This window comes from Pisolithus orientalis, assembly GCF_024613125.1.
Source record: "Pisolithus orientalis strain OTSU chromosome Unknown F5J12scaffold_48, whole genome shotgun sequence".
Lineage (NCBI taxonomy): Eukaryota > Fungi > Basidiomycota > Agaricomycetes > Boletales > Pisolithaceae > Pisolithus > Pisolithus orientalis.
The window spans coordinates 233,183-253,390 of NW_026260829.1; the positions used below are offsets into that span (position 1 = coordinate 233,183).

The following is a 20,208-nucleotide window of genomic DNA, read 5'->3' on the forward strand; positions in this document are numbered from 1 at the left end:
GATGGGCCTGTCCACAGTAAGATGTACCTCTGACAAGACATAAAGATGGGCCCATCAGTAATCTCATGTATAGCATCACAACATATGGATGGGCCCTTCAGTAGTATCATGTATATCATCACAACAAATGGACAGGCCCATCTAGCAAGATCCACCCCTGTTGCAACATAAGGATGAGTCCATGTATGGTATTCTTAGGCAGCAGAAAGGGGGATCCAAGCTATCTACATAAGGATGGTCCATGTAAGGCATTCTCAGGCAGCAGAAAGGGAGATCAAAGGGATCTACATAAGGACGGGCCCATCCATGGTATTCTCAGGCAGCAGATAAGGGAAAACAAAAACCAGTGTTACAACATAAGATGGGCTGATCCATCCATTGCAGGATTACAAACCCTTGGCACTGCATAAGATGGGCCAATCCATCATATCATAGATAGCTCACCACAAATAGACAGGCCTATCCATAATTGGGTTATCCCCCTGTCACAATATAAGATGGGCCCAGGAAGACAAGAAATGAAGAAAGTGGAACCTCTCACACTATAGAGTATCTGAATTTCCCACTATAAATTGTGTTTCACATTGGATGATTTGCCTATTTAGTTGGAATCTCAGGTACTGGTCTATGTAGCTGCAAGCCAGGCTCCACCATTGGAGCAGATGGGAAACACACAAAACAAACAGCAATGCTATTCCAGAACAATGCATCATATTTTTATCTGAGCCTGTGCTTCATATATGCATTCAGGATTATTGACTTGTACTGGTATTGCTGTCATGTCATGGGAATCACTCATAGGTGGGATAAAAAATGTGACATCCACATATCTCATTGTCCATCTTTAACCTCTGACTCTTCCACTCTCCAATCACCATCACCACTCTCACCATCAAACTACTCCATCATCTCATCATCAGAAACATGTCATCATCATTGTCTTGCAAGCTCTTCAAGAAATCACCTGAGCTTGATGCTGTGGCCAACCACATCCTTCAAATTTACTTCAAGGATATTGTGGAAAGCAGCAAGCTGGGAAAGGCAGACAAGATTGTGAAGTGGAGAGGTGCCATCAAGGCAATAAATGATGAACTAGTGTGTCATAGCATCATCACATTTTTTTCACTAACTGATGCATTCAGGACACTGTACATAACCTCATCACTAGGATGGATGAGATTCTGATGACCCTCATTGGCATTGACATGTTCTTAAAGTGGCAAGAAGACCTCAGCTCGATTGAGCACCTGTGGCCTGAGTGGAAGACCTCCCTATCCCCTTCCAAAACTGATGTCACCAACCACAAGTGGCTTGACATTGTCAAGCATCGATATGACTACCACTGGTTGGACCTCCCTATGCCCTGTGTGGTGCCAACACCAACACCACCCACTCAAGAGACCAAAATGCCTATGAGCAACAAAGGAAAATGGAAAGTGACTGAGGCAGAGGTGGAGCAAATGATAGCAAATAGCTCACACAGGATGGAGGTGGATGATGAGGGTGAAGATGAGGTGCCAGAGAAGGAGGACAATGAGGAAGAACCAGTGCAAGGCAGGTGGAAGTGCAAAGCTGCTGCAAAAATGATGTCCCATTGATCCAGATGTTGATCCTGCACTAGGAAGGCAACAGCAGAAACCAACAATGATGAAGATGATCCTGCTCAAGGCCAATCAAAATGCAAGCCTTGTCCACTGTTGGACAGACTATACAGTCACACTGCCATAGCTGCCAGAAGGATGCCTTCCCCTGACCCCCATTCCTGCAAGTCATGGCACAGATGCAAGGTCCAATGCTAAAAGAACCCCAGGAAGTCCTGCTTCCTGTGTGATGGTTGCAAAATTCAATGTAGCCATGCCAAAGGCAGGATTGCCACTCCAACTTGACAGAATCCATTGTGAGCCAGGAGAAAAAAGTGAGCTCAAAGTCTGCCCCTGATGATGGAGGCCCAAGAATCCCAAAGCCCAAAGGAATGTCCCCCAAAGCAACACATTTCAATGGCTTCCAAAGCCATCAATGCTGGGGTTAGGCCCTCCAACCAGGGAGAGATGATCCCTGAGGGATCTTCACTCAGTATCTTCACAATTTCATGTATTTATGCTGACTCAAATTTTATTTAGAGATTCATATTCCTGCATTCAAATGCAGGGATTCCCACCCAATCCAAGCTGCTGTACAAGTGGATTCAATTGTCAAGGCTGGCCCATCCATCGTGCAGGAGGTAGAGGGATCTACAGCAGCAGGTACATTTAATCACTCTACATTTACACTAAATATCACAGTTAACCCTTGTATTCAAAGCAGACACCTGCCCATCAACAACAGCAACACCCATCCAACTCACAACTGCTGCAACTCCCAGTGCACCATCACCCCTCTGTGCCCCAATCACCAAGGTGTTGCAAATGTCTAACACAATCAAAGAGCAAATTGAAGATTTGGAATGTTGACTCTGTGATGCTGAGGACCACCACCAATACTATGAGGATTGAATGTCTGATGTCCAAATACAACAGGATGAAACCATGCAGACACTGGACAGGATGGCTCATGAGCTGGAGGCTCTGTGTATTCAGGTATATGGACAAGCATTGGGTGATGATCTCATCGATTTCTTAGGGCCTCTGGCAGATGAGACAAGGGCAGATAGGACAGCAGGGTGAACAAGGCTGTCTATCATTTTACTACTCCATGGTACATATGATGTCATTTTATATTTCCATTTTAATTGACCACTCATGCTGCATTGTATATTCAACCTTTATTTAAGAGTGAGAAAAAGACAATAATTGCTAGACAGCCAACAGAATTGCAAAGGATAATCTCATTCTACTAAAACAACTGCTAATGTATCCTGATAGTGGAAGCTTAGCAAATGCATGGCTTTGTGACATAGAATAGTTAACTTGAAACTTGAAAAATGAGATAGTGGGATGGTCTCATTCTGCTAAAACCAGAGCTGATGGAACCTGATAGATGGAACCTTTGCAAATGAGCAGACTGTGCAATATGTGATAGCAACCTGCCATTTGACACAAATGCAATTAATAGTCTGATTTGGCCAACACATCTGAGTCTGCTAATACAGCTGCTGATGAATCCCAATAGACAGACACCTGGTGAATGAGTGGGCTATGCTATTTACAGCATTCACTTGAGAGTTACAAAACATGATAATGGCTAATGATAGGATAACAATGCAAAGAAAGATGTCAGCCTGCAAAAACAGCATTCTGTGGATCTCAATAGATGGAACCCTTCCAAATGAGCAGCCTGTGCAATATGCAAGGTTGATATGGACTGTGTTGACCTGCTAACATGGCATTCAATGGATCCTGATAGAAGGAACCCTTCAAAATGAGCAGACTGTGCAAGATGCAAGGCTGAGAGCAATCAGTCATTGCATGCAAATGCAAAGCAATATTCTCACTGCACTAACATAGGATCCAAGGTATGCCCACAGGTGGGACACATGCAAATGAGTGGATTGTGAGATTTGCAAGGTTCAATTCAGGGAAAATGTTGCATTCTGCTATTGCAGGAGCCAATGTATTTCAATAGGTGGAAGCTTGACAAATGAGCAGATAAATATTTCTCCACAGATGGAAATACAACCAAGGGCATTCAGCCAGTCACTAGTGACCAATTCACCCTCAGTAGTGAGCAATAAATATTCTGTTTCCCAACAATGGTTTGTTGCCATTCATCTCAGCCCATGGATGCATGAGCCTTTCAATACAAACAATATACATACTCATGTCATACCAGACATATCCACAATGGAATTAAAACATGTAAAAGGTGAATGAATGGGCTAGCTTGCCACTGGACATTTCCCACAAAGTACCCACTGACCCACCCATCAGCTACAGGGTGGAATGCAAGGGCAGGGAATGGAAACTGCAGGTTCACATTAAGCTAACATTTAACTACAAATCTTTCTCCAGAACAAACTGAATATCAGTCACATTCATGGCATGCTCAGCCAACCTCAAATACATCATCCTCTGCCTTGCTGCATAACACTGCACCCCAGGAGCTCCAATAGTGCTGCTTCCCATCTGTATCTTATGCCATTCTTTTGCTTGAAATCTGAAGAAACTTATAGCCCATTGAAATTCTGATATTATGAGCTCTTCCTCTTCTTCCCAACAATCTTTGAGGGATTTTGCTCACAGCCAATGAATGCAATAAACTAATTGAAGAAAGTTCATCAACCTTAAAGCACTGTTGAACAGTAAGGTCAACATACATTCAGACATCCAACTCTTTGATTCTGTGTCCTGTGGGACATTGATCAACCAAAACCATGGAAGATGGGTTCCATGGTGCTCCTGTGCATTTTGGGAGAAGGCTGCTGTCTGCCCAGCCAGGTCTTCTTTATGAAGCTCTTGATAACATCCTAAGATATCTGCACCTGCACCAAGTACAACCATGGCATCTCTGCATCAATTATAAATCATGGCCTGTTGTTTTACTGAGACATTGATAGCACAGATCATATCCCAGGCCCAAGTTTTCACAGAATAGCTCTTAGCTGTGTGCACCACCCCCCGAAAGACAGCCACCTTGTCTGCCAACATAAGATAGAGGCCATATAGCACATCATTAGCTTGACCTGTGCAAAGCTTCAGCTCCATTTCTGCAAGATTTTGAAGCACTTGAGCTCGACATGTGTCAATGCCAAGAGCAGATGGAAGTGGCAATTTGTCCTGCAGTCCTGCCAGGGTTCCATCTGAAGTGGTGTCACACACCAAAGGTGTTTGGTGAGGTGGACATGGATACAGCTGATGAATGGAGATGAAGACCATAGCCCTCATGTGAAGAAGGACAGCCAGGAATGTTGGCAGTCATCCCTCACACAAGAACAGGTCATCAGTGCCAGAGAAAAAGAAAGGGAGTGAGTTAAGTGCTGGCTAAAATTCTTAAGTGCCCATGTACAGCATTCCAGTTTTTGACATATCTCCACCATTTCTGCAGATACCAAGACCATTCCCACACTCACTTGTAGTGCTCAGCCACATGATCTTACCTTCCAAAATTGGAAAGGATTTGCACCTTGTTTTCCAAGGGAAACACCCCTGTACTGTATATAAATCACTGTACTTAGGTAGCAAAAAAAGAAGACATCAGAGAGCCCCTCTTGCTCACATTTTATCATCACTCAGTAATTCATTCAGCAGCTTTGATAGTTGAGACTTTATTAAGGGTCTAACTATCATCTACTTCACTTATCCTTGTCTATCATCAATATACTTCACTCCAAGCCCTCCCTGAGCTCAGTGCAGCTTAGGACATTGAATTAAGTCATCATCCATCCTTCTGTAGGCTGACAGCAGTCTACCCTATCACATTCTCTTGCATTCCTGCTCCTTCTTCATCAGGAGCACCCCCAACCCTCAGCACTCATCTTTGAGTGTTGTAGCTTGCAAAAACCCTCCCAAAGAACAGGTTCTACCATCTAGGTACCACATAGGCACACCACCACTCACTCTTTTTGTCTTTTGTGTTGGTTTTGGTTGGTTTTCACCACTGAACCACACTTTGACTCACAGTGGGCAACTCATCCCCCACATTGTCCAGCCAACCATCATCCAAAGCATAATCCTGCTCTGAATTTGTGTCAAGAAATGTGGTCTGCTGTACAGATTCACTGGTGGAAGTGTTGGAGCCTGCTTCAAGGTGCAGCTTCAAGTAAATTGTGGCATCCACAATAAAACCCAATTGTTCAGATGCAATGTGATCAGCACAGCATGCCATAGCCAATTTTTTCAATTCTGATGCCCATTCCCCAACATCCTTTCTGTCCATGTGAAGTGAGGTTATGGCCTCTTCTAAGTGTAAACCATGTGCTAGCCAACTAGCTGCTCCATGTAGGCTTCCACTGGGTCTTGGTTCCTCCAATAATGCTAGTTTGATGGCATGCACTGTTGGTACTTCTCATGATATGTCAGTATTTTGCATTTATCCAAAAAGGCAGACACCATACCTGCCCTTAATTGAACTTTGAAGATGTCCATGACAGATGGGTTGTCAACATGATCATGCAGTGCATGAATCTCTTGCATTCACAGCTGTTTCACTGCTCTGCAGTCAAGGCTTCATCTAGCTTTATATATGCCTGCCTCACCAATGGCACTGCTGCTCGAGCTGCTTTGAGCTTCCATGATAGGCTATCTGCTTAATCTTGGATGTCAGAGAGTGCACTGCAAGTGGATCCTCAGACTAACCAATCCAAATCATCTTCATGAAGTTGGAATCATTCATCTGGAAATCCAGCAGTTCTTGGCAGTGTGGTGAGGTCATCCCACATGCAGATGCAGATGCCACATTAAGGACAGACCAAAATGTTTCAATGATTTCTCCATCTACCCATCCAGCCCCCTTGATGAACAGCAGGGCATACCATGCATAACATTCCTTCTTGTGCCCATGCACATACCATATGCCAATTCCAGGGATAATCTGAAGTGATGACAGGATATCAATCATCTCACTTCAACCCACACACTTCTGCAGATTTGTCATGTAGGAGCAGTTAATGTTGTAGAAGCAAACCACTTGTTTGATCCCTTCCATATTGTATCCCAATGCATTTGCCAAAGAGTAGTCCATGTTCAACTGTCTGCAGCACCATCAGTGGGTGTCAAAATCAATGATTCAACCTCATACCTTTCTCCTTTTTGGAAGTCAACAACACAATGTGGATAAAAGCATCCATGCCATGTGCATGCAGTCACCCCAATTCTGGTTGCATGAAGCTTTCCCCAGGCTGCATTTGCCTGACTGATAGCTCTGTGGTTGTTGCAGGTGGATTTCTGTGCCTGAGCTCAGATCATGTTTTGCATGGGTTGAATGAATTCATACCTCTATGATATGTGGAGTGGCCTTCAAATAGTCCATGTAGTGCGGATTGGTCACCATATAACCTAGTCCATCCATCAACCACACCTGATCTTCAGATTTCCACTCATGCATGTGTTCTGCTTTAAAGTTTCCATCCATTACTACTGTGTGGGTGAACCACCAGCTGGAGAAGGTCAGCTATGAGGATTGCATTATTGGAACCACTTACTGGTCCAAATCCTCATAAGTATTAACATTTATTCCAGGCTGGGGCATGCTGCACAAAATAATGCCAGTCCACCTGTCATGGTCATGCATTCATCCTAGGTCCTCACTCACTCCACACCCCTTTCCACTGGTCATTCACTCACTAACACACCAACTCCACCCAACTTCCGTCAGTCACAAGCCATCTCTGCTCCAGCTGCTGTTGGAGTTGCACTGCTCCCCTACCAGACTGAATGGACTGTTCTCTGAGGGGTCATGTGACTACCTTCAGACTCCTCCCTGACAGGTCGCAGTCAGGTACTCTGCAGCACACACACTGCATGGTCCAGTGCCTGGACTGTTTCCTTTTCTGGATGTTCTATGTTACCTGTTCATATGCCCTCTGTCTACCCTTCATTCATCATCTAGGAAGTTTTACTTGAAAATTTCTGGGTCTCCATATGTCAGTGGTGATTCCAGTTACTGTACCTCCATGGTAGTATAAAAGCATGTATCATACTCCATTGTTCCTCAGTATGAATATCAATGTAGTTCCTACTCCCTCTGCCTCCATCTTCTGCCTATCAGAGTTACCTCTGACTGTCCATCTGTACTCCCCCTCTGAAATATGAGGGCTGAGATCATGCAAGGGGGTAGTGCATGAGCTAAACCTGACACCCTCACTTTGCTCCACCCTTACCTTGGCAGATTTTGTTCCTGCCAACACTCTGCCAGTTGGAGTTCTACTCTTTCCATCAGACTTGCTCCTGAACCTCTCCCTGGACCTCAACAAGCATCGGAGTTGGTCAGAGTAAGCCCAGACTTGACACCACCTTTCTCTGCTGACCTGGTTGTCCTGTGGAATACATTCCATTTAAGTAGCTTGAGGTATTGCCATTTCCATGCAACCCATAGAAGCTCACAGTATCTATCCTGATTGACCCTTCAGACATTCCAACACTTGGAACAAAAATACCAAATCTTACTGGAACAAGGTGTGGAAACACACTGGATGTGATCTGGTGCAACTTGCTGTAATAGTTCATACCAGACATTCCACATTCCAGGTTGTCCCTCAGGAAGTCATCCAGAACTGTGAATGTGAATGCAAACAAGGCAATTCCCCTGGTAGGGAAATTACATTCCCTACACCCCAGGGGTACTCGAGATCTTGACTGTCCCCAGTCAACCCAAAGGTGGCTCGACTACACAGGAACCCAAGGTCATGGGGGAGGGTGAGACATCGACTCATCAACGAAAAATGGGGGCTCGGAATGCCGCGATATGAGACATGACAACAGAAGGGAATGTAGTGAGTACCTTGCAAAACGAGTGGAGGGAATCCGCGCGCCCGATCCTGAGATATCCACAAATCTGCCCAAGGGTATCCTCATTCACCAACAACCAAATGTAGCCACGAGTTCTGCAGCGACGACGACGGAAAAGGTACCATTCTGAAGCTGTGGAACAGTGGCATCAGGATCCCGAAAAGCGAGAGATCCCGTCGAGAAACGGGTGAGACACTCGCAGAGTTGTCCTAAGGTGTCTGCAACAACAAAATGGCGCGTATCTCTACAACGGCAGCAGCGAGAGTGATGCATGATAGACCGTCAGAAAGGCCTCGACGAGTAGTACAAAGTCCCCGAAAAGCGAGAGGTCCGGCGATGAAATGGGCGAGTTATCGTGCATACAGCATTGTTGACTGAAAAAGGAACACTACAGACCAACGACAGACGCTCGGGACGCAGTGAAACTGCCAGCAATGATGGAGGGGAACATGACGAACGCGCTGAAAAAGAGACGGAGGGCATCTGTCTACGCGGGCCTGAGATATTCGGAAAGTTGTCTGAAGGTGCCTCCAACCACAAAAACGAGCATATCTCGACGATGTCTGCGTGGATTTTGACAAAAGAGGCGTCCCCGGAAAGGGCTGCGCGAGGGGAACGGACTGCCAGAAAAGCGAGAGGAACAGTGCTCGAGTGCACGAGATACGACGAAAGGACCTCAAGGGCAGGAGAAAGGGTTGACTCGCACAACAACGGCTGGGACGGTCAACACGAAGTTCCGGGAGGCGGTAGGGGACTCGTAGACGAACAGGTAGAATGCATAAATGCGCCCATTGGATCACCCGATTCTGAGTTACAAGCCAAACCGTCCCGAAACCCTCCAAGCACGAAAATGGCGATATCTCAACAACGGTTGCGCGGAGTTTTATAAACCATGTGTCTCCAGAAAGGGCTCATGGAGAGGAATGAACGACCGGAAAAGCGAGAGGAGCGACGCAGAACTGCATGAGCAACTATGGCAAGACCTCGAGGATGGGCCTTCGCACAAAAATGCAAACATCTCCGGAGCTACTGGACCTATCCGAACAATCCTGATATCAACATGGAGAATTCGTCGTGGACTACAATCCTTCCAAAAAGCGAGAGGCGCGGCGCGGAAATGAGGGAGATATGACAACAAGACCTTGAGAATGCACCTATCCACAAAAATGCGAATATCTCCCGAACGGCTGGGCGCATGCAAACGGGTTTGGTACCGACAGAGAGCTGACGGCGAGTAGTACGAGCCTGCCAAAAAGCGAGAGGCGCGGCGCAAAAACGAGCGAGATACACGCTGGATACTTGCTCGGTATGAGGGAGGTAGTATCCACCTTGACGAGCGACAAGCGGTGTTGATGGTGGCCTCGTCGACAGTGTGCCTTGCCGGAACTGTATCTGCGGATGGGAGGCATCATGTAGAGTGTGGGAAGGCGCTGGGTGCGATGCTAAGCGGCGTTCCGTGGGGAACTCGAGCCTGGGGGGGTAAAACACAGAAAAAGAAAAGAAAAATAAACATGTAGGTGCCGTTCACCCTCCAAAGTCGAAGTCAAAAACTTCGACTTCGACTTCGGCAATGTAGTCACGTGATGATTATATAAGCTGTGCACGCCCGCGCGAATGCGAAGTCCATTTATTCCGAAAAATTCGCAGGTGGCTGTGCTTGCAGCCACTGCAAATTCGCTGACTAAGCGGAAGGCGCGCATGCGAGAAAGTGAGGGTCGGGAGACTTGCGGGCTGTGCACAACCCTTGCCTGTACATCTGTACTCAATTCAATGCTACTGGAAGCCACTCTATGTCAGCCATGTAATTATTCACAAAATAAATGGGTATCCTGCAAAGAGACCCACCCAAATTTGCTAGATGAGTGGTGTTCAGGCACGGGAAGCAGCCACATGATCACACCTCACATGTGGCACTTGCACATGGAATTTCTGTGGAGGAACAACTTGGGATATTCCTCTACACCTGTGTTACTGGGTTGTCATCCCAGCATGTTGCTGAGAGGTTCCAACACTCACCAGGGACCATCACTAGGTAGGGAGTTCATTGGACTGTCTGATATTTTTCTCACAATTTTTTAGATATTTCAAAGCAATGTTGGCTTTCTTTTCTGGGGGACAATTCTATGCATCCCAAGTGCAATTCCCCACCAACAACACTCCCATATCAACTATGATTACTAGTGACCCATGCTTCTGATTTTTCCAGGATTGTATTGGTGCAGTTGATGGCACTCATATTCAAGCATTCACTGCTGCTGAGGACCAGCCTTACATGAGGAACTGGAAGGGCTACCTATCTCAAAACTGTCTCATTATCTGTGATTTTGACTTCTTCTTCACATATGCCCTCACTGGCTTTGATGGGTCAACTGCAGATGCAACCATGTGGCATGATGCACACAGGAATGACTTGCACATGCCACCTGGGAAGTACCTTCTTGCAGATGCAGGGTTTGGGACCTGTGATGCACTTCTGGTTCCCTATCAAGGTGTTTGTTACCATCTGAAAGAATGGTGCCAGGCTGGATTAAGGTAAGTTGCTATTCCATCCTGCTCAGTGTACCTGTAACTTCTATTTTATAGACCTCAAAACTGAGAGGAGTTATTCAACCTTTGCCATGCTGGACTTAGAAATGCCATGGATTGGATATTTGATGTTATAAAATGCAGGTGGAGGATTCTTCAAATTCCCCCTGAATATGGCATCCACACCCAAACTCAAGTGCCTGCTTCTCTCTGTGCCCTCCACAATTTCATACAGCACTATGATCCAGAAGAGTTCTTTGACCCTGAACTTGCCATGGACATAGGAGAGGGTGATGGTATTGGAAGCCTTGGTGATGGACCAGCAGATGCTGCAGAGAGGAAAAGGGCTGATAATAGGTGTGACAACATTGCAGAGGAGATGTGGATTGACTATCAGCACCAGCTTACAATTAGGGGCCTTCTCTGAGCCTGAACATTCAGATTTCATGGTGTACAAATATATGTTCTTACAATTGTTTCACACTCATGTGGAAAAATAACTTGCATTGTCAAAAGGAAGCTAGTCATAGTCATGTACATTTTATTATGTACGTATTTGTATAAGGGGGGGGACTTGAAAAGATATGCAGGGGGGGGTACATTTGTATATTGTAAAAAAACAAACAAACAAACACCTATCTCTGCCCATCCCAGTACTTCATCAGCCAATGCTGCACCCAAATCTGCTTTGCCAGCTCCTGATGCTAGAGGAAAATATTCACTTCATCCAGGGATGCACTGAGGAAGTAGTTGCCAATGTCAATCTGATCATCTGTTGAGAGCTGCAGCATGTTGTTGATGTAGTCCATGGCAGCATCAATGAGGGGATTGGTAATGGGTGGCAGGGGCAATGGGGCAGTGATTGCATGTGTGAAGTTATTGAGCCTGGAGGTGATGGCAGCAATGAATGAACTGCAATCTTCTTCAGCACACACTTTGGCCAATGGGGGCCAAGAGTGCTTCAATCCACCTTCAGACATCACAACAGACTCAGCTTTCCTTTTTCTGCAACTGATGCTGGTGATGGCTGATGACAATGATGACCCAGCTGACACATGTGACAAAAAACTTGATGGTGCAGAAGGGGGGATGAAGTTTGGATCCATGGACTGTGTGTCCTTGTGATGGTGAGCATTGAGTGTGTGTGTCATGTCAAGGAGGGAGAGGGAGGGAGGGGGGGTAGGAATAGTTGAAGTGGTGGGGGGTGCAGTAGAGGCAGGAGTATTGAAGGCAGAGGTCATGGTTGTAGAAGGCATGGTAGTGGTGTGTGGCTGGTAGATAAACTGACCTCAGCCATGCGAGGGGAGAAGGAGCTCTATGCTGGCAAAGTGGGGGAACCCAGAATTGCGAAATGGCTTCATGTCTTTGTGTGCCTGACTAGATGTTAGTGGATGATCTGACAAGAAAAAAACTACATTGCCTTTACATACCAATCCCAAAGATTGGTGTTGCCAGTGAGACCATCACACCATACTCATCATCATAAGCAAAGCCAGAGGCCACCAATTTAAGATTGGTGACAGCATAGTAGGATTTTTTAAGCTGGATAATTGTTAGCAAGGCAAAAAAAAAGAATGATACAACAACTTACTGCCTTGAACTTCTGCTCACATGATTCAGCTGTCTTATCTGGACCTGGTGGATAATTATGAGCCATGTGGGCTGCTGCAGCATTCCACATAGCCTTCTTAAAGTTCCCATTGCCAGCCTGTGAAAGATGAGAGGCCAAGAAATCCAGTAATGTGCCTCCCTCCTCTGTTGTCCATACTGCAGCTTTCTTGCAAGTCCTGGGGGGAGGCAGGGGGTTCTGTGGGTCTAGAGGATTGATTGTAAGGCCATGCAAGTGCAATGAGCAGGACCTCAGGTGGATGGATGTGATAGTTCACATCACGTGACCCTCTTAACTGAAGCTGAAGTCAAAAACTTGGACTTTGCATTTGCAGGTTGAATGGCACCTAAGTGCAACTCATAGAAAAAAGTATCTAGAATGAAAATGAAGTAAAACAAGCAAAATAAGGCAATTCCCCTGGTAGGGAAATTACATTCCCTACACCAGACATCTGTATACCCTGTCATTGCCACACCAGGTGCAGTTCCTTGGCTCTGGGGAGGCTTCCAGCTCCAGGAGTATCTTCAAGAACTCCCCCTTCTGTGGAACCCATTTGCAGATGTAATCATTCTGCATCTGACACACCATGTGAGGTCCACTTTCAGGTTGGTGAACTGCTGCATACCTTTTTCTGTGGTAACATCAGTTGCTGGACCAGTGGGCTCATGCTTTCATGTCTGTCAAAGGCTGAATCCACCCATGCATCAAAGTACTTGGGGAAGCAAGACCTTGAATGCTTGGATGGTGAGGATTGGGGAGAGTGGACAGGGGTTGTTGGATCTGGCTGTTTGATTGCGACTTCTACCAATCATGATCTATATCTACCTCCAGTTCTCTGAGTCTTCACTTCCAGCTGCTTCACCCGATGGCCTGGGGTAGGACCAATCATTCTCATACCCTTTTGAGTGCTTCCCTTGGCCATCTGGAGGTTGCTGATTTCACAGTATGAGGTCAGTTGTTAGAAATGCTACTGCTAGTGCAAGTCACTTTATCATTTAGCTCTATCAATGTCAGAAGCTTAACACATGTCAGGGCATAAATACAAATACAACTACACTGGCCTTGCACAATGCATGGTGCTGCTTTCTTATTACTGCTCAATCCCTGCCTGCACATTCCCTTCCTGCTGCAACATTACTTGGGTGCTTTGCCTGGATTATGATGGTCAAGTCAACTGACAGCCCAGATGCAAACCAGGAGCTAATCTGCCTTTAGGCAGGATCCTGTCAAAGAGATCAGCCTGATTCGATATTTCAGTCACTTCATGGAGGTCCAAACAAATTCCTTGGCATGACCACACTAGTACTGAAATGCATTGAGACCAAACAAGGGCATGAAAAAACTTAGTAGCCAACCATCTATTATACACCATTATACATCATACCACACCATACTCCATGGAGACCCAGTATGAATCAGATGCCTGGGATCAGATGGAAAGAGATGATGCTGATGGTGAGTGAGACATAGAACCATCAGATGTGGGGGAAAGGGAGGAAGAATGGTTTGAAGTGGAAGAGTTGGAGATCCTTGGGCACTGACACCAGGAATGGAGGCAAGCAGGGAAGAAGAAGAAGCCTGCAGTTCTGCTATCCATATGGGAGGAGATGCAGCAATTGGGCAGGAACAAGGAGTTGAGAGGGAGCAAAGTCCAGACCCAGTGCAAGGTATGCTCTAAAAGTTCTGATTTGGATGCTCACAATTCAAAGCACCCTTGTAGCTAGTACAAGATTGGTTGAAAAAGCCCCTCCAGTCAAAGAAGCCCTGCATTACCCTTAGATCCAGTTACAAATACTCTGTGCAGGCAGTGGTCCATGAATTGTACCAAGAGCAAATACAGCAAAAGCTTGCAAAAATGAAAGTAGAAGAAGGCAATACCCATGGAAGCAAGCAGATCCAACAGTATCAGAATGCATTGATGGCTTTTATTCAGGACAACCTGATGGAGGAACAATTGGCTGCAGCTGAAGATATAGCAGAAAGGTGGAATGGGTGGGAAGGCCCTGCACCAGAGACAAAAGCAAGGTGTGATTGTATGAGGTCAACTTCCCAGTCTTCAATTTATCCTGGTTCCCAGGAATGCAGCCAAGTATGGGTACAAGTATGTCCGAAACTTTGCAATGGAGATGTGGAGGTATTGTGGAATGCACATAGTGTGCATGGCTGGGTGGAAAAATGAGGAGGGAACTATACAGGCATGCACATGAGTCCACTATATGCTCCTCTAGGCCTAGGTAAGACTCATGCAATGACAGTATGGACTTCAATAACAAAATTGCAGATGGAATCCTCTTCAATGATGTCTGCACACTGGAAGGAAGCTGGCAAGAGTACCTTGGGGAAACATTTGAGGAACCAGGAACACCACTTGAGCATGATAGTGGGTCAAGTCCTGAATGTGCTCAGAAAAAGACAGCAGCCAAAGCAACAAGGACTGGCAAGGTTGACTCCATGAAATTGGTGAAAAATGCTGATGGAGAGATATGGATAGGAGAAATCATGGGTCTTAGCCAGGACCAACTACAAAAAATGGTTTGTGGATTTGTGACTGCTCACTACTGTGAGTGGCCAGAGTATTTAGTGTCCTCAATCTCTGATGAGTGCTATCAGGATTAGCATGTGGAAATCCCTTGTCAGCAGTGCCATTCAAGAATTTTGGTCATCATCAAGTGGAAATGATAGCAGCCCACCATCTTCCTGAAGGATTTACCTTTGACCACAACCCAAGCCACATGTGGATGACAACAGCTACCCAGCTGCTGTCCTTTTGGCACAAGCAACAGGAATCCCATCCAAATGATGTGATTGGATTTCAGAAATGGATTGATTGATCTGGCAAGCTGCAGCCACCAGTGGATAGAACTTTGGCACCCCTCCAGGTTGTGAGGCAGTGGAAATACCAACAGACACCTGCCCCCAAATGCAAAAAGAATCCTGGAAGGAAAAATGTCAAGGGCAAGGGTAAAGCACAGGAAGAGGGAGTGGCACATGATAGTGCAGATGATAGCATGGATGACAGTGCAGATGACAGTTTGGATGATCACAGCAAGGCTGAGGCAAGCAATGTTGAAACAGATGGTCCCTCTGCTAAAAAGGTGCACCATGTGTGATTTTCATGCATGACAGATCAGCACTAATGTGATTCTGGTCTTCAGGTATCTGGCAGGAGGAAAAACCATGCCAAGACACCATTCCCTTCTTGTTCCTGCTCAAATCCCCCACCAGCTGATGGTTCCCATAGTGAGCAGCTCTCTGCACTTCCAGCCCATGCAAAGACCCCAGTGCATCATCTGTAAAATAAAGCACTAACTGACTATAATGGGTAGGAAAGCAATGGCCATGATTCTGATGATGAAGCTGATGAAGACACTTATTTTCCCACCCTATCCAATTCAAAGAAAATGGCAACATCCCTGAATAGTGAGCTTCCCACTGTAACTTGTATTCACAGCAAACCCTGATCTGCACTCAGGGAACAAGTACACCACTGAACTACAGGACCACTCAGAATACACAGATGAAGATGGATTGGAGAGTATTCCTTTCACTGACCACACAACTGAGGAGGGGTCAATGAGCAGAAAAAAAGGTGGAAAGCTGAAATCCACCCTGAAGCTCACACACCAGGCAAGTTTGGTCATGTTGAATCAGCTGTTATGGCTAACAAGTTTGTGCTGTATATTAAGCAGGCTCTGTCAGAATCAAGTGAGCCAGACATGAATTGACATTGACCTGGGGCCAAATACTTGTCCAAGTCCAACCATAATGGATCTGTGACCACCAATGCAGCATCTGCAAATGTGAAACAGGGCATCCCTTGGAGCACCTGGAAGTCACCTCGTGTCAGAAAGGCCCCTGCAAGGCCAGATGCAGATGTTCCATCTCCTGATGCAAAGAGATTGCACAAGCAAACAGGCAGCAATCAGAAGCAGAAGTAGTTGTCGAATCCCTCAAACAGTCAGAGCAGAAACCTTTTCTGGAACTTGTGTATGGTCTATAGAGGGCTTAGCCCAGTGTGACACATTAGAATACAAGTGTATAGCATGTACAGTAGCTCATGGTGGTTGTGAGAGGTGTCTTTGATATCAGAGAGAGGGATAGTTAAGCAGGACAGTTGAGCAGGACAATTGAGCAGAGAGCTGAGTGGGACAGGTCTATGTATTGGCCATGTGGAAGCGACTGGTAGCTATCTATGTAGGGAGATATTTCTGCTCATCTCCCATGTATTGCTGTTACCCAAAATTTGGCTCCGTCCACCATTGTCCAACCTTGCTTCCCATGGTGTGAATGATATTCTCACCATTTTTCCTACAAGTTTAAATCTTGATTGATCATCAACCTATCAGTGAACCCATCATCATCAAATATGTCCACCAAACAGTCCTGCCAAGTTTGTTTCCATTGTCAAGGTGAGGTTGTCTTCATTGTTGGATCCAGTGACCTAAGCCATCCACAGCTAATGTAAGACCAATTGAGCCAAGGCAATCTAGCTCCTGTGTGAAGCAGTCCAAAAATCTGGAGGAGACACTAGTACAACTGTGTGAGTTGTGAGAGCCAACCCCTCCACCAATTGTCTCAAGTGGAAGGGTGGATATGGTGGGGTTGAACATGGATATCACGGCCAGTGAGTGAACATGATTTCTCTCCAAGCTAAACAACAAACATTCTTTTGCTATAGATTCATGTGAAAGCTTGGTGGATCAGTTCCTGCAGGAAAGGGAGCCAACTGCTCTGGCAGAGGGCAGAATTGCAGCCAGTGAGTTGGCACGTTTGCCCTTCCAGCTAACAAACAAACTAATTTTCTAGTAACAGACCCACATGACAACTTGATGAATTGGTTCCTGAATGAATGGGAACCAACTGCTCCCCCAGCAGATGGTATGAATGTGGATCTACTCAAGCAATTGCTGAATGTGCAGGAACCATCAGCACCACCAGTCACACCCAAGAAATTAAACAGGATGGATGGGTCTTTAACACCTGCACAAGACATTACTATGCAGGTCGATTTTCTGGCAGACTTGCAGAATGTGCAGGAACCATCTCCTCTGCCCATCACCCATGAATCATCAAATCTGAGGGACTGATCTCCTTGACCTGATTCTCTGACTAACCTGCTTGTGCAATTGCAGGATATGAGGGAACCAATGCCTCCCCCACTCATTTCAAATGTACCTGTTGAATCTTTTGACTTGGCAGTGGATGAGGACAATGGCACAAACTGTTTGACTTTTGGCATGCCTGAATGATCAGAGATGAGGGATCTTTTCAAGGAAATATGCAATGGTGAGCATTTATTTGGTTCTATTCATGTGATCAGTGATATCCATTGATTATGTAGGTGAAATTCCATCTGCACAGCAATCTCTTCAAATGGAACAATGGGGATTGGCACCTGTTCTGCAATATGATCAAGGTATGGAGGTATGGGCATGAGCTTAATCTGATACACCTTTGACATTGATAATTTTAGTCCTGCATGCCTTACATGCTGCCATATCTTGCTATCATGGAAACACCACTCCCAGTGACACACCACTTGATCCCACCCTCGATAGGCACCTTGTGTGGGCTGCGAATGCCATTGTGAGAGAATTTGGCACAGCTGCAAGGGACCAGTATGGTGCAGCCTCTTAGGGCCTTCAACTCGTCAATATGCTCAATCTGATGGAAGTTGTTCATTATCTGTGTTCCACCTTTGAAAATTGTCCCAAGCCATTCATCACCAGCCAATCACACCCATCTTGCCAGTCTGTGGTAGAGATGGGTATCCTCTACTTGGCATGCCAGATTGAGGTGGCCTCTGTACATCTGAAGCAGACTGCTGATATCATGGGATGGCCCACACATTGGTTTGCAAACCTAGCAATGGACTTGGTAGGTTTTACATCAATTTTTCACAATGTGGGACTGATATGTAATTCCTTCAGAATCAGCTTAATAGCTTGATTCTGGTGATAGTGTTGCATGCCAGTTATACTCCTCCCCTCCCAGCATGCTACCATGCATACCTCAGACACCAAGATGATGAGGTTAGCTTCTGTGATCAAATGCAGCTATTTCCCCTTAGCACATTTTGCATAATTGACAATATCAGTGCCATCATCCTGCATTGGACCCCACATGCAGTTGATCCCAATTCCAGCTTTGCATTCCCTTGGTGGCTATATCATTCCAAGGAATATGCAGCAGATTCCCAAAGATTGCAAGGCAAGGGATTGTTTTCCATGGCCTGGGATTTTTCTAAGGTATGCTGCTTATTCTCGTTGCTGCAAATAGTTGATGATGGCCCAGGGCTTATGGCCATTGCCTGAGGTGCCAATTGCAGACTGTCTTGATGGCCATATCAAGGAGCAGGTAAACTACTGCATCAAAAATATTCAGAAATATGCCGATGTTGTCAACAGTCAGGGTTGACAAATTGACCATTTCTACACTAGGTGGTGGGCATTGCACAGGTTGTTGGGCATGCTGCTTCAATAGTTTACATGTTTTTGCCTGTGGAGTTGGTTGAATATACATTGCTGTAAATGTCAATCATTTATGAGATGCCACCCATTCACATGATGTCTGAACCCCCACCCATCTGCATGATGGCCTGAGTAGGTTTATTTTTTTTGCAGTTTATGATGCACACCCTTTAGCTCTGAGTACCTGCCCAATCTATGATGTTGAAGCACCTGCCCATTTGCAAAATCTTGGCAACACCACCTGTCCAAAGTTCAAGAGCCAGCATATCCTAATAAAATATGAGATCTGCATCACCTACTAAATCTTACATTAAATTTTGCAGCTTCAAATCAACAGCTGTCCAGTTGCAACTGGTCTAGGTAGTAGGTCATCCATCTGTGGTGGTTGACACATGGGAATGTGCACTGACTGATGTACATTGGCATGCATGTAGTATGCCAGGCATGCTCTGTCACTGTCTATAGCTCCCACCCCATGCTCCAGTGCTGAACCTGAAAATGCAATGATTGTCCCTGGGTTGTAGCACAGCCACAGATTCAATGTTGGAATGACAAAGTCCAAGGGTGGGTAGTTGCCCACAGTTACCAGCATGTCATACCATGGATCCTGTCCATTGATATCCCTGTGGTAACAAGTTGCCTGATTCACCATCATGGACATGCTGCTATACATGGAGCTCCATATTGGCAGTATGGAGCTCATATCTGAATCTGCCTGCTGTTCCACCTGTTTGCCAAGGCAGATCAACACTTCCCTGCCATCTGCATACATTCATGGATGGATGACATGCAGGATCACAGATAACAGGGCATTGGTGTTGGACATTTGGTCAACCCATTCCCTTGTAGAAGTGTTTTCCATCCTGGATTTGAGCAGCTGTGAGGCTTCCAGGAAGCCATTTTGGGGCTTCAAGACAGATGAGCACTTTATTCACAAGGAAAGAAATGATCACCCACCCCATGACCCTGTTGAAACCATGCAGGTGACAGGTTGATGGCACCTTTCAACTCAGCATTATCACAGAAATATGACTTGTCCATCTGCCATGCCTGTGGGGAAGCCTTTATGCTCTCCCACAGTGGTTCCCTCAGAAGATGAAGGCAGTTCCATATGTTGGCCTGCCATTGCATTAAGTCAGTAGAATATGAGATTCTGCATTCCCTTACCCTTCTTTTTGGGCTGAGAGCATCTGGCAAATACCAAACGCAGATGGTGTTTGAG

General features: G+C 45.7%; 2 protein-coding genes across 2 annotated transcripts; both read left to right on the forward strand.

Annotated features, from left to right (window-relative positions):
• Nucleotides 1–8,614: 8,614 nt before the first annotated feature.
• Nucleotides 8,615–9,905, forward strand: F5J12DRAFT_929615 (uncharacterized protein). Its single transcript, XM_051749501.1, has 2 exons — nt 8,615–9,150; nt 9,200–9,905. Exons 1-2 carry the CDS (start codon nt 8,941–8,943, stop codon nt 9,500–9,502), a joined length of 513 nt encoding a protein of 170 aa, XP_051595809.1. The 5' UTR covers nt 8,615–8,940; the 3' UTR covers nt 9,503–9,905.
• A 7,866-nt stretch (nt 9,906–17,771) lies between these two features.
• F5J12DRAFT_897161 (uncharacterized protein) lies at nt 17,772–18,933 on the forward strand (the record flags this gene model as incomplete). Its single annotated transcript, XM_051748003.1, has 6 exons — nt 17,772–17,802; nt 17,858–17,932; nt 17,990–18,102; nt 18,154–18,393; nt 18,447–18,764; nt 18,811–18,933. 6 exons carry the CDS (start codon nt 17,772–17,774, stop codon nt 18,931–18,933), a joined length of 900 nt encoding a protein of 299 aa, XP_051595810.1.
• Nucleotides 18,934–20,208: the final 1,275 nt, after the last annotated feature.